Source organism: Salmo salar, chromosome 27, assembly GCF_965601325.2.
Source record: "Salmo salar chromosome 27, fSalSal1, whole genome shotgun sequence".
Taxonomy (NCBI): Eukaryota; Metazoa; Chordata; class Actinopteri; order Salmoniformes; family Salmonidae; genus Salmo; species Salmo salar.
This window is the reverse complement of record NC_138317.1, coordinates 36,567,501-36,582,500: the sequence shown is the minus strand read 5'-3', so window position 1 is coordinate 36,582,500 and position 15,000 is coordinate 36,567,501. Positions and strand designations below refer to the sequence as shown.

At 42.4% G+C, this 15,000-nt stretch overlaps 1 protein-coding gene across 1 annotated transcript in view; it reads right to left on the bottom strand.

The window, feature by feature from the left end:
* The window catches only part of LOC145850261 (focal adhesion kinase 1-like), a 36,689-nt gene that overhangs the window by 19,640 nt on the left and 2,049 nt on the right, over nt 1-15,000 (bottom strand). The window contains exon 2 of the mRNA XM_082970238.1: nt 1,970-2,208. Coding sequence (XP_082826364.1) covers nt 1,970-2,208 — 239 coding nt within the window. The remainder of the gene's footprint in view (nt 1-1,969; nt 2,209-15,000) is intronic.

The following is a 15,000-nucleotide window of genomic DNA, read 5'->3' as shown; positions in this document are numbered from 1 at the left end:
AAGGAATTGGGTGTAATTCGGCAGTTATTCCCTTGTTTCAATAGTTTTCTTTCTCTAGGAAATAAGAGATCTATGGGTTTATGTTAGGTGCCAGGAATCAATTTCCAGTTTCACATCACCACACACCTGAGACCACTGTCTGTGTCAGTGAGGGCAGGGAAAATGTACCCACATTTCTTTCAAATGTATTTTGTGTTTGCATAGCCTGGTTGTAGATCTGGTTGTGCTGTCTTGCCAACCCCTTTGGCATGCGTGACAATGAACGTAGGAGCTAAAATAAAGACAGCACAAACAGATCTGGGATCAGGCTAGGGTTTTCAAGACTCTACCTGAGGAAAGACAATGCTGGTCCCAGAGGGTCATAGTTCACACATGTTTAATTGTGTGCCCTACTGTATATGAGCTGTGTGAATGGTATTGTGTAATTAGCCAACTTTGAGGCCTCAGGTGCGCCTTATGTGAGACCTAGGTTGACTGCCACTAAAGATCACCGAGCTAAGGCACTGCAACGTCAGTTAAAAGAGAATCTGCAACATGTACTGATGAAGACACACACAGACCTCTGCCTTAGCGAACATGTGCAGATAGAGTCGGAGTGCAGTTAGACAGTTGCAGCGTAACCACACAACGATCACAGTACGGTTTTCCAATATGAAAAGCAACTAGGGATTGTGCTCTGAACTTTTACTAACATACAGCTATTGACAAACCAACAAGCTGCTGCATCACTGCTCTGATGTGCAACACTAATCAATAGTCTCTGTACAGCAGCAGCAGCTGGGTGATTCTCATGAAAGCAGTTTTAAACATTTATGTAGCAAATTGAGTTATAAAACCATGATGCACCTGCAAAAATCAACTATCATTCTGAGGATGTATAGTGTCTTATTTTAAATCATTTGTACATTTGCACCTGTATTTTGTATATTTTCACCCCAAATTTTAATTAAAGAAATGCATCCAGATTAAATTATTTTCATACAATTTTTCTTTAGAAAAACATAATTGATTTGAATGAAACTAAATATGTTGCTGTAGTTTGTCCATAAATCCTAAAAATACCTAGAGGAGTAGTAAATGTATTAAATGCTAAATTAATATATTCCCTTTTATGCCTTCAGAATGAGGTTCTTATCCTTAAACATCCCCTTTACCTCACTGAGCATTCTCATTACCGAAATGGATAAAAAGCTCAAATTGTGAAAAAGTTTGATGACATTTTATTATAATTTTATAATTTCATTAAAAAAAAAGAAAAAAAGACAGTGTTATGTTTAACTCAGGCCTTTTCATTAGGGGAGCAATGTAAAAAATAATAATATAGAAATTGTACAAACCCCCCATCTTGGCAGTGTAGAGACATTTCTGAATATTTAAGCCACTTTTCTGCAACTCTACAAATTTCTCCATGGACCTGAGAGAAATTGTTTCCATTTAAAAGCTAATTTCCTGTAATTCTACACATTTTTACCATGGCTAATGCTGTGTTCTTTTGCTTTAACGTAACAAAATCAATACTGCTAAATTCATTGTTTTTGGAATTTAAAATTCTCCCTGACTGTCTAGCTTTAATTTAGGTGATTGTTACCTCTCAGAGATTATATTACTCAAAAAATATATAGGTCCATTATCCATTACATGGCAGCAGTAACCGAAAAGTCGCTGGTTCGAATCTCCAAGCTGACTAAGTGAAAAATCTGTCAATGTGCCCTTGAGGAAGGCACCCTAATTGCTCCTGTAAATCGCTCTGGATAAGAGCGTCTGCTAAATGACTAAAATGTCAAATGTAAATGTAAAATGAGTTGCAGGTTAAAGCTGGGTCTACACTGATTGGCTCTAGTTCTGATGCAGGGTCAGATGCTGTTCCATCGTGTGTGATAATCAGATCCCAGACCTGTGATTAGTGACAACATCTACTTCAACTGAGTGGGTGTGTGACCCCTGTTGAGACATTTGCCGTCTGTCTTACCCTGACATCGGTGGCGTCCCCATGGCGGATGTTACTGGCCCATGTGCTGTGCTCGCTGTTGCTCTCGAAGTGATGGAAGACCTTCAGGACCCTGTCTGGAGCCCCAGGGGCTCGCTCGGTGGCCGTGCCTATGCCCGCGCTGAGGCGCGACTTGGCCCCCCCAGCCAGGGTGTGGTTGAGGTTGGGGTCCAGGTATGCTGTCGCCATGCCTTTGCTGTGCGCTAGGTGTCTGTCATATTCTGTAAGTGGAGAGAGAGAGAGATAGAGAGAAAAAACAACCGTAGAATTAGAATTCTTGCTATAATCATATGGGGAAACTCAAAATGGCCACCAGTTCAACCATTATGGCATCGTTGACTTGACTTGGAATCCCAGTTCTACTCATATTCATTCTATGGTTACACACTGGGTGATAACACAGTAGAAACATCACACATCATCCCTGAAATATAAAGCATGGGGAGTCAACATTTTCTCTCAACAACCTTGACTGAGCCTCTAATAATAATTTCTTTATGAATGAATTATGATAGAATTATGCGGCACGGTGAAAAATGTATCAGCAAGTTGAAGGTGTGAAAAAGGTTCATATTGCACAATGCAGCAAGGTGTGACAAAGTGTAACAGTCTTTCCTCACACTTCACATACTGAAAAGGAGCAGAGAACTCCACAGAAAACTATTAATTGACACACCACATCTCACTATAATAACATAATTACTTGACACACCACATTACTCATTATAATAACATAATTACTTGACACACCACAGCTCACTATAATATCAGTGGTACATCTGGAAGGGTGAATGCATCTGGAATCCTATTATCATAAGAGCAATGAGACATGCTATTGTGGTGGTCAGTCACATCTAGGTTCCTAATAGAATGCAGGCTGACAACTAGTGTGGAGCTGCAGTACCAGTCAAAAGTTTGGACACACCTACTCAGGTTTTTATTTATTATTTACTATTTTCTACATTGTAGAATAATAGTGAAACATCAAAACTATGAAATAACACATATGGAATCAGAAGTGTTAAACAAATCAAAATTCTTCAAAGTAGCCACCCTTTGCCTTGATGACAGCTTTGCACACTCTTGGCATTCTGTCAATCAGCTTCACGAGGAATGCTTTTCTAACTGTCTTGAAGGAGTTCCCACATATGCTGAGCACTTGTTGGCTGTTTTTCCTTCACCCTGCAGTCCAACTCATCCAAAACCATCTCAATTGGGCTGAAGTCGGGTGATTGTGGAGGCCAGGTCATCTGATGCAGCACCATCACTCTCCTTCTTGGTCAAATAGCCCTTACACAGCCTGGAGGTTTGTTTTGGGTCATTGTCCTGTTGAAAAACAAATGATAGTCCCACTAAGCGCAAACCAGATGGGATGGCATATCACTGCAGAATGCTGTGGTAGCCATGCTGGTTAAGGGTGCCTTGAATTCTAAATAAATCATGACAGTGTCACCAGCAAAGCACCCCCACACCTCCTCCTCCATGCTTCACGGTGGGAACCACACATGCGGAGATCATACTTCTCACAAAGACATGGCGGTTGGAACCAAAAACCTCAAATTTGGACTCATCAGACCAAAGGACACATTTACACCGGTCTAATGTCCATCGCTCATGTTTCTTGGCCCAAGCAAGTCTCTTCTTCTTATTGGTGTCCTTTAGTAGTGGTTTCTCTGCACCAATTCGACCATGAAGGACTGATTCACGCAGTCTACTCTGAACAGTTGATGTTGAGATGTGTCTGTTACTTGAACTCTGTGAAGCATTTATTTGGGCTGCAATTTCTAAGGCTGGTAACTCTAATGAACCTATCCTCTGCAGCAGAGGAAACTCTGGGTCTTAATTTCCTGTTGCGGTCCTCATGAGAGCCAGTTTCATCATAGCGCTTGATGGTTTTTGCGACTGCACTTGAAGAAACTTTAAAAGTTCTGGAAATTTTACAGATTGACTGACCTTCATATCTTTAAAAAATGATGGACTGTTGTTTCTCTTTGATTATTTGAGCTGTTCTTGCCATAATATGGTCTTGGTCTTTTACCAAATAGGGCTATTTTCTGTATACCAACCCTACCTCGTCACAACAAACGCATTAAGAAGGAAATAAATACCACAATTTAACTTTTAACAAGGCAAACCTGTTATTCTACAATATAGAAAATAGTAAAAATAAAGAAAAACCCTTGAATGAGTAGGTCCAAACGTTTGACTGGTACTGTACTTCAACTAGTGTGGAGCTGTTGGGGGATATACTCCAACTAGTGTGGAGCTGTTGGGGGAATATACTTCAACTAGTGTGGAGCTGTTGGGGGATATACTCCAACTAGTGTGGAGCTGTTGGGGGAATATACTCCAACTAGTGTGGAGCTGTTGGGGGAATATACTCCAACTAGTGTGGAGCTGTTGGGGGAATATACTCCAACTAGTGTGGAGCTGTTGGGGGAATATACTCCAACTAGTGTGGAGCTGTTGGGGGATATACTCCAACTAGTGTGGAGCTGTTGGGGGAATATACTCCAACTAGTGTGGAGCTGTTGGGGGAATATACTCCAACTAGTGTGGAGCTGTTGGGGGAATATACTCCAACTAGTGTGGAGCTGTTGGGGGAATATACTCCAACTAGTGTGGAGCTGTTGGGGGAATATACTTCAACTAGTGTGGAGCTGTTGGGGGATATACTCCAACTAGTGTGGAGCTGTTGGGGGAATATACTCCAACTAGTGTGGAGCTGTTGGGGGAATATACTCCAACTAGTGTGGAGCTGTTGGGGGAATATACTCCAACTAGTGTGGAGCTGTTGGGGGAATATACTCCAACTAGTGTGGAGCTGTTGGGGGAATATACTCCAACTAGTGTGGAGCTGTTGGGGGAATATACTTCAACTAGTGTGGAGCTGTTGGGGGAATATACTCCAACTAGTGTGGAGCTGTTGGGGGAATATACTCCAACTAGTGTGGAGCTGTTGGGGGAATATACTTCAACTAGTGTGGAGCTGTTGGGGGAATATACTTCAACTAGTGTGGAGCTGTTGGGGGAATATACTTCAACTAGTGTGGAGCTGTTGGGGGAATATACTTCAACTAGTGTGGAGCTGTTGGGGGAATATACTTCAACTAGTGTGGAGCTGTTGGGTGAATATACTTCAACTAGTGTGGAGCTGTTGGGGGAATATACTACAACTAGTGTGGAGCTGTTGGGGGAATATTCTTCAACTAGTGTGGAGCTGTTGGGGGAATATACTACAACTAGTGTGGAGCTGTTGGGGGAATATACTTCAACTAGTGTGGAGCTGTGGGGGAATATACTTCAACTAGTGTGGAGCTGTTGGGTGAATATACTTCAACTAGTGTGGAGCTGTTGGGGGAATATACTACAACTAGTGTGGAGCTGTTGGGTGAAATATACTTCAACTAGTGTGGAGCTGTTGGGTGAATATACTTCAACTAGTGTGGAGCTGTTGGGGGAATATACTACAACTAGTGTGGAGCTGTTGGGGGAATATACTACAACTAGTGTGGAGCTGTTGGGGGAATATACTTCAACTAGTGTGGAGCTGTTGGGTGAATATACTTCAACTAGTGTGGAGCTGTTGGGGGAATATACTACATGTGCATTCAGCTTGTGTCAGCAGCACTGTTCCCTCTATGTGGCTGGAAAAGCCCAAAATAACCTCCCCTGTAGAAGTGAGAGTGCACCCACATAGTGACTAAGCACCGGTCGATGGAAAACAGGAGACTTCTACTGGATTTGGCCTCCAATGAAAGGCCACAGATACAAGGTTTAGCATGTGAGCTTTAAAGAGAGCTGCAGAGTTAAAAGATGTTTTCTTAATACATTTAAAAGGACTGTAATGGATACAAGGATTGGCAGCAGTGCAGTCCATTTGAGAACGGACGGTGGGCATTGCACCACAGCACTGGCTACGTTACGAAAACAGCAGGGGCACTAGCTTTAAGTGCACTGCTTTTATTTTTTCATCCTGGCGTCCACAGAGCCAAAGGCGCTAGTCAACAGTAAGTCACAGACAGTGTGCACTGCAGTACTGACTGAAACTGCTCTTTTTAATCAGTTCATCTCCCGGTCTGAGCTGGGGTCTGGCCTGTTACTTCAGACAGGGTACACACAGACACACAGGGCTGGGCTGTCAGATGCCTGGCCAGTATCAAATCAACACACACTAAGCTGAGCCGCTCTCTCTCCCTAGGGGCCAGGGTGGGCGTGTGTGTGTGTGTTTGGGGACGCGTGTGTGTGTGTGTGTGTGAGCAATATGGGGCACTAGATGTAATCTCTGCTACATTCCTGCTGGCCAGTGTGTTCTGTTTGTCCATGTTATTAACAGGCATTAGATGATGGTCTACATCCAGGGAACAGGAGGACCGAACATGCCCCTGTGGTGAGGCATCGCAGGACAGACCATTCACACACATTCAGCTGGTCACAGAGAGAAAGGTGGTTTACACTGGGGGGGTGGGGTGCAGAAAATCTAATATTATACTTAAAGTTTCATTTATTCGCACCAAAGAAACCAAGTGATAAACAACAACACAGATAAATGATATAAAATAAAAAAGACGTGCAGGTGTGGTTGGAAGCCCAAGCGGATTTATTTATTTATTTATATACTGTAAGTACCGAAATAAAAAAGGTTTGTTAAAACAGATACCCAAACCTACTAATTCTAAAAGTATAAATTAATGTATATGTAATCACGAAAAAAACGAATAGTATTTGTTTTGTCTAAATGTGTGTGTGCGCATGTGTGCAATAATTAGGCTATATGGAGGAGATTACTGAGTAGTTTGGTTCATCAGGCTGACCCCCAGTCTTCATGGAGGAGATTACTGAGTAGTTTGGTTCATCAGGCTGACCCCCAGTCTTCATGGAGGAGATTACTGAGTAGTTTGGTTCATCAGGCTGACCCTCAGTCTTCATGGAGGAGATTACTGAGTAGTTTGGTTCATCAGGCTGACCCCCAGTCTTCATGGAGGAGATTACTGAGTAGTTTGGTTCATCAGGCTGACCCCCAGTCTTCATGGAGGAGATTACTGAGTAGTTTGGTTCATCAGGCTGACCCCCAGTCTTCATGGAGGAGATTACTGAGTAGTTTGGTTCATCAGGCTGACCCCCAGTCTTCATGGAGGAGATTACTGAGTAGTTTGGTTCATCAGGCTGACCCCCAGTCTTCATGGAGGAGATTACTGAGTAGTTTGGTTCATCAGGCTGACCCCCAGTCTTCATGGAGGAGATTACTGAGTAGTTTGGTTCATCAGGCTGACCCTCAGTCTTCATGGAGGAGATTACTGAGTAGTTTGGTTCATCAGGCTGACCCCCAGTCTTCATGGAGGAGATTACTGAGTAGTTTGGTTCATCAGGCTGACCCCCAGTCTTCATGGAGGAGATTACTGAGTAGTTTGGTTCATCAGGCTGACCCTCAGTCTTCATGGAGGAGATTACTGAGTAGTTTGGTTCATCAGGCTGATCTCCAGTCTTCACTTGAAGTTATTGAGGGATGTTTTGGCAATGTGAAGATAAGAATTCCAGAGTATGGTACCTCTGTATCTGATAGAGAATTGACTATGTGAGGCATGGCAGTGGGCAGGGTAAAGGTTATCACAGTGTCTTGTGTTATATAGATGGACTTCAGAATTAACCTGGAAGAATCCATTGAAGGGTTTAGGTAAACTGACTGGGAGATATGAGTATTTGTAGATGAAAGTGCATCATTGGCAAAAATTAATGTCTTAAATAGACAAGATATTGAGTTTCTTAAACAAAGTTGCAGATGGAGACAGGTAATTAGCGGAGGTTGCTAGTCTTGCAAATGTATTTTGTGATGAGTTATTTGTGTAGGTAGGAAGCATACGTATTGGCCCAGACAATATTACAGTAAAAATTAGATATGGGTCAATTAAGCTATAGTATAGAGTTGAGAAGCAAGCCTGATGAACCAAACGACTAACTTTTCTGATGATACCAGATTTCATCACTTTGCTGCAGACAAATTGAATATGATCTTTCCAGGATAGGATTTCATCAATTAGATCTCAGAGGAATCTAGTGGACATGACTTGTTCAATTTCATTCCCACCAATTGAGATTCTGGCTCTTTTGTTTTATACAATATTTATTATTCTTACTAGTGAATGCAATAAAGTTACATTTAACATTTAAAGATTATTTATTTATTTGGAACCATTCAGAAAATTTGGCCATGCCTGAGATGAATTCATCAACCAGTGAATCAAAATTCTTATGTGATAAAATCTAATTGGTATCATCAGCTAAGAGAATGGGAGGTAGAAGACACAGCAGCTAAGAGAATGGGAGTTACAGTAGAAGACACAGCAGCTAAGAGAATGGGAGTTACAGTAGAAGACACAGCAGCTAAGAGAACGGGAGTTAGAGTAGAAGACACAGCAGCTAAGAGAATGGAGGTAGAAGACACAGCAGCTAAGACAATGGGAGTTACAGTAGAAGACACAGCAGCTAAGAGAATGGGAGTTACAGTAGAAGACACAGCAGCTAAGAGAATGGGAGTTACAGTAGAAGACACAGCAGCTAAGAGAACGGGAGTTACAGTAGCAGACACAGCAGCTAAGAGAACGGGAGTTACAGTAGAAGACACAGCAGCTATGAGAACGGGAGTTACAGTAGAAGACACAGCAGCTAAGAGAATGGGAGTTACAGTAGAAGACACAGCAGCTAAGAGAACGGGAGTTACAGTAGAAGACACAGCAGCTAAGAGAACGGGAGTTACAGTAGAAGACACAGCAGCTAAGAGAACGGGAGTTACAGTAGAAGACACAGCAGCTAAGAGAACGGGAGTTACAGTAGAAGACACAGCAGCTAAGAGAACGGGAGTTACAGTAGAAGACACAGCAGCTAAGAGAACGGGAGTTACAGTAGAAGACACAGCAGCTAAGAGAATGGGAGTTACAGTAGAAGAGACAGCAGCTAAGAGAATGGGAGTTACAGTAGAAGACACAGCAGCTAAGAGAATGGAGGTAGAAGACACAGCAGCTAAGAGAACGGGAGTTACAGTAGAAGACACAGCAGCTAAGACAATGGGAGTTACAGTAGAAGACACAGCAGCTAAGAGAATGGGAGTTACAGTAGAAGACACAGCAGCTAAGAGAATGGGAGTTACAGTAGAAGACACAGCAGCTAAGAGAATGGGAGTTACAGTAGAAGACACAGCAGCTAAGAGAACGGGAGTTACAGTAGAAGACACAGCAGCTAAGAGAATGGGAGTTACAGTAGAAGACACAGCAGCTAAGAGAATGGAGGTAGAAGACACAGCAGCTAAGAGAATGGGAGTTACAGTAGAAGACACAGCAGCTAAGAGAATGGGAGTTACAGTAGAAGACACAGCAGCTAAGAGAATGGAGGTAGAAGACACAGCAGCTAAGAGAATGGGAGTTACAGTAGAAGACACAGCAGCTAAGAGAATGGGAGTTACAGTAGAAGACACAGCAGCTAAGAGAATGGAGGTAGAAGACACAGCAGCTAAGAGAATGGGAGTTACAGTAGAAGACACAGCAGCTAAGAGAATGGGAGTTACAGTAGAAGACACAGCAGCTAAGAGAATGGGAGTTACAGTAGAAGACACAGCAACTAAGAGAACGGGAGTTACAGTAGAAGACACAGCAGCTAAGAGAATGGAGGTAGAAGACACAGCAACTAAGAGAACGGGAGTTACAGTAGAAGACACAGCAGCTAAGAGAATGGGAGTTACAGTAGAAGACACAGCAGCTAAGAGAACGGGAGTTACAGTAGAAGACACAGCAGCTAAGACAATGGGAGTTACAGTAGAAGACACAGCAGCTAAGAGAACGGGAGTTACAGTAGAAGACACAGCAGCTAAGAGAATGGGAGTTACAGTAGAAGACACAGCAACTAAGAGAACGGGAGTTACAGTAGAAGACACAGCAGCTAAGACAATGGGAGTTACAGTAGAAGACACAGCAGCTAAGAGAATGGGAGTTACAGTAGCAGACACAGCAGCTAAGAGAACGGGAGTTACAGTAGAAGACACAGCAGCTAAGAGAATGGGAGTTACAGTAGAAGACACAGCAACTAAGAGAACGGGAGTTACAGTAGAAGACACAGCAGCTAAGACAATGGGAGTTACAGTAGAAGACACAGCAGCTAAGAGAATGGGAGGTAGAAGACACAGCAGCTAAGAGAACGGGAGTTACAGTAGAAGACACAGCAGCTAAGAGAACGGGAGTTACAGTAGAAGACACAGCAGCTAAGACAATGGGAGTTACAGTAGAAGACACAGCAGCTAAGAGAATGGGAGTTACAGTAGAAGACACAGCAGCTAAGAGAACGGGAGTTACAGTAGAAGACACAGCAGCTATGAGAACGGGAGTTACAGTAGAAGACACAGCAGCTAAGTCATTGATATAGATTAGGAATTGCAGCTAGATTTTTAGGAAGACTGCAAATGTTCAAATTAAAGGTAGAAAATTAGCTTGTCTTGGAATAAGATAAGCAATATAACAACCTGCATAGTAGTTTAACATTATAGTAATCACAAGTGATAGACTTATCTCCGGTACATTTCAGGAAATTTGAATCTGGATCAACACAATCATTATATTTATTGTTGGCTTCATTAATATCTAATGGGTTAAAGACCATGTTATCAGAGTTGATATCCTTGGCTTCATTAATATCTAATGGGTTAAAGACCATGTTATCAGGGTTGATATCCTTGGCTTCATTAATATCTAACGGGTTAAAGACCATGTTATCAGGATTGATATCCTTGGCTTCATTAATATCTAATGGGTTAAAGACCATGTTATCAGGATTGATATCCTTGGCTTCATTAATATCTAATGGGTTAAAGACCATGTTATCAGGGTTGATATCCTTGGCTTCATTAATATCTAACGGGTTAAAGACCATGTTATCAGGGTTGATATCCTTGGCTTCATTAATATCTAATGGGTTAAAGACCATGTTATCAGGGTTGATATCCTTGGCTTCATTAATATCTAATGGGTTAAAGACCATGTTATCAGGGTTGATATCCTTGGCTTCATTAATATCTAATGGGTTAAAGACCATGTTATCAGGGTTGATATCCTTGGCTTCATTAATATCTAACGGGTTAAAGACCATGTTATCAGGATTGATATCCTTGGCTTCATTAATATCTAACGGGTTAAAGACCATGTTGTCAGGGTTGATATCCTTGGCTTCATTAATATCTAATGGGTTAAAGACCATGTTATCAGGGTTGATATCCTTGGCTTCATTAATATCTAACGGGTTAAAGACCATGTTATCAGGGTTGATATCCTTGGCTTCATTAATATCTAATGGGTTAAAGACCATGTTATCAGGATTGATATCCTTGGCTTCATTAATATCTAATGGGTTAAAGACCATGTTGTCAGGGTTGATATCCTTGGCTTCATTAATATCTAACGGGTTAAAGACCATGTTATCAGGGTTGATATCCTTGGCTTCATTAATATCTAATGGGTTAAAGACCATGTTGTCAGGGTTGATATCCTTGGCTTCATTAATATCTAATGGGTTAAAGACCATGTTATCAGGATTGATATCCTGCCCAACTAAGAGAGATACACAGTGGGAATCATCCAGAGAGTGGAAAGGAAACAGAAATGCATGCCTCAAATGTCCAATACAACCACACACAGGTGTTCGTTTGATCAATGGGGTGCACTTCCTATGGAAGCCACATTGACATAGTCCACATAACACCACTGAAGACTATAAGAACAGTGTGTTTTAGGTCACGAGGTTAGGTGAAACACATGAACAAAGTAGAATGTGTGTGTGTGTGTGTGTGTGTGTGTGTGTGGTGTGTGTGTGTGTGTGTGTGTGTGTGTGTGTGTGTGTGTGTGTGTGTGTGTGTGTGTGTGTGTGTGTCAGTTGACTATAGAGGAGTCATTTGCCATAGGCCTACAAGAGGCGGGGTGAACGACCAGCTGATCATACTTCAGGTATGCGATGTTACTTTTCTTCTGTTCTTCAATTAGTCATGGCAGCAGTTCCTTTCTTTTGATGTTTACCTTTTCAGAGAAGTCTAAATTGATGAAGATTTTGGTTCCCTTCAGGCACTCCTGAGAATCTCCTCCTTGTCTTTGAACCTCAGCAGTTTCACCACTATAGATCTGGGCCATACATTGGGGAAGAAATTGCCATTGCTATGCACCCTCTCCATCTCCATGAGCTTAGGATCCAGTGTGAGTTGATCTGGCCTTCTCCATCTCCATGAGTTTAGGATCCAGTGTGAGTTGATCTGGTCCCTCTCCATCTCCATGAGTTTAGGATCCAGTGTGAGTTGATCTGGCCTTCTCCATCTCCATGAGTTTAGGATCCAGTGTGAGTTGATCTGGCCTTCTCCATCTCCATGAGTTTAGGATCCAGTGTGAGTTGATCTGGCCTTCTCCATCTCTGTGAGTTTAGGATCCAGTGTGAGTTGATCTGGCCTTCTCCATCTCTGTGAGTTTAGGATCCAGTGTGAGTTGATCTGGCCCTCTCCATCTCCATGAGTTTAGGATCCAGTTTGTGATGATCTGGCCCTCTCCATCTCCATGAGTTTAGGATCCAGTGTGAGTTGATCTGGCCCTCTCCATCTCCATGAGTTTAGGATCCAGTTTGTGATGATCTGGCCCTCTCCATCTCCATGAGTTTAGGATCCAGTGTGAGTTGATCTGGCCCTCTCCATCTCCAATTTGTGATGATCTGCCAGGAGTTTCTTGACCTTGACTTCTGTGTCATGCCGAGTTTCAGTCTTTACATCCTCAATTCCATCAATTAAATTGTTATTGCGCCTCGATTGGTTTTTCGAGGTAGTCTCCTTTGGGAAGAGTGCTTGTCAAGTGTTAGGAAAATTGTGAAACCCTCAGACATGGTTTTGAATACGGTCTGGCTGGTGACATTCACACCCTTTAGATCCTACGCTGTGTCCTACGCTGTGTCCTACGCTGTGTACAAACTGTGTTTAAATTTCATTACATCCTTAAACAGATCATCAATCCTTTTGTTGGTAGAATCCATAAAGAGTTACAGGAAGGACTTCAAAGTAATTTTCCTGCTGATCTATTAGACGTTTATAGAACTCTTTGTTAAACCGGTAGTTCATGAAGTGTAGTGCCTGATACGTCCATTCCTCTTCCGCATTGAGATTTGCAGCGTTTTTCTGTCTAATATTGGCCATGCTGCTTGTTGTGAGCTAAAATGAGCACAACCCGCTGGCCAAAAACAAGCCCCGCCAGTGAAATGGCAAACACACATAAGCCACACAGACTTGATCACACATGCACCAGTACGATAAACAGAGAAGGATCCTGGCTGCACTTTACTAAACGAGCGCGAGATCACTAACTAGTTAGTGCTGTGGATACAAGCAGTATGCGGGGCAGTAAGCCAAAACACCGGTCAAAGATGCTTGGGAAAATCAGTGGTACGAGCATTCACTTACCCATGGAACGAGCAGCGTTCACTTACCCATGGAACGAGCAACGTGAACGAGCAATACCTGACTAAGGGGGGAGGGGGCGGTCAAATTGCCACAGGCACTGATCACTGCACCTTGGTCTCATTAGCTGGCCTAAAATAGCAGTGTCTCTCCAAAAGGGTCCACATGCAACGTACAGTATGCATTCAGTCACACAAAGACTAACACACACACAGCTGACATCTGTGGCTAGCTGGCTTTATGTAGCGATCACAATGACCCAAGCCAGATTAATCATACCTACACTACCCCAGCCAGATTAATCCTATCTACACTACCCATGCCAGATTAATCCTATCTACACTACCCCAGCCAGATTAATCATATCTACACTACCCCAGCCAGATTAATCCTATCTACACTACCCCAGCCAGATTAATTATATCTACACTACCCCAGCCAGATTAATCATATCTACACTACCCCAGCCAGATTAATTATATCTACACTACCCCAGCCAGATTAATTATATCTACACTACCCCAGCCAGTTTAATTATATCTACACTACCCCAGCCAGATTAATCCTATCTACACTACCCCAGCCAGATTAATCCTATCTACACTACCCCAGCCAGATTAATCATATCTACACTACCCCAGCCAGATTAATCATATCTACACTACCCCAGCCAGATTAATTATATCTACACTACCCCAGCCAGATTAATTATATCTACACTACCCCAGCCAGATTAATCATATCTACACTACCCCAGCCAGATTAATTATATCTACACTACCCCAGCCAGTTTAATCATATCTACACTACCCCAGCCAGATTAATTATATCTACACTACCCCAGCCAGATTAATTATATCTACACTACCCCAGCCAGATTAATTATATCTACACTACCCCAGCCAGATTAATCATATCTACACTACCCCAGCCAGATTAATCATATCTACACTACCCCAGCCAGTTTAATCATATCTACACTACCCCAGCCAGATTAATTATATCTACACTACCCCAGCCAGATGAATCATATCTACACTACCCCAGCCAGTTTAATCATATCTACACTACCCCAGCCAGATTAATCATATCTACACTACCCCAGCCAGTTTAATCATATCTACACTACCCCAGCCAGATGAATCATATCTACACTACCCCAGCCAGTTTAATTATATCTACACTACCCCAGCCAGTTTAATCCTATCTACACTACCCCAGCCAGTTTAATCCTATCTACACTACCCCAGCCAGATTAATCATATCTACACTACCCCAGCCAGTTTAATCCTATCTACACTATCCCAGCCAGATTAATCATATCTACACTACCCCAGCAAGATTAATCATATCTACACTACCCCAGCCAGTTTAATCATATCTACACTACCCCAGCCAGTTTAATGATATCTACACTACCCCAGCCAGATTAATTATATCTACACTACCCCAGCCAGTTTAATCCTATCTACACTACCCCAGCCAGTTTAATCCTATCTAATTATATCTACACTACCCCAGCCAGATTAATTATATCTACACTACCCCAGCC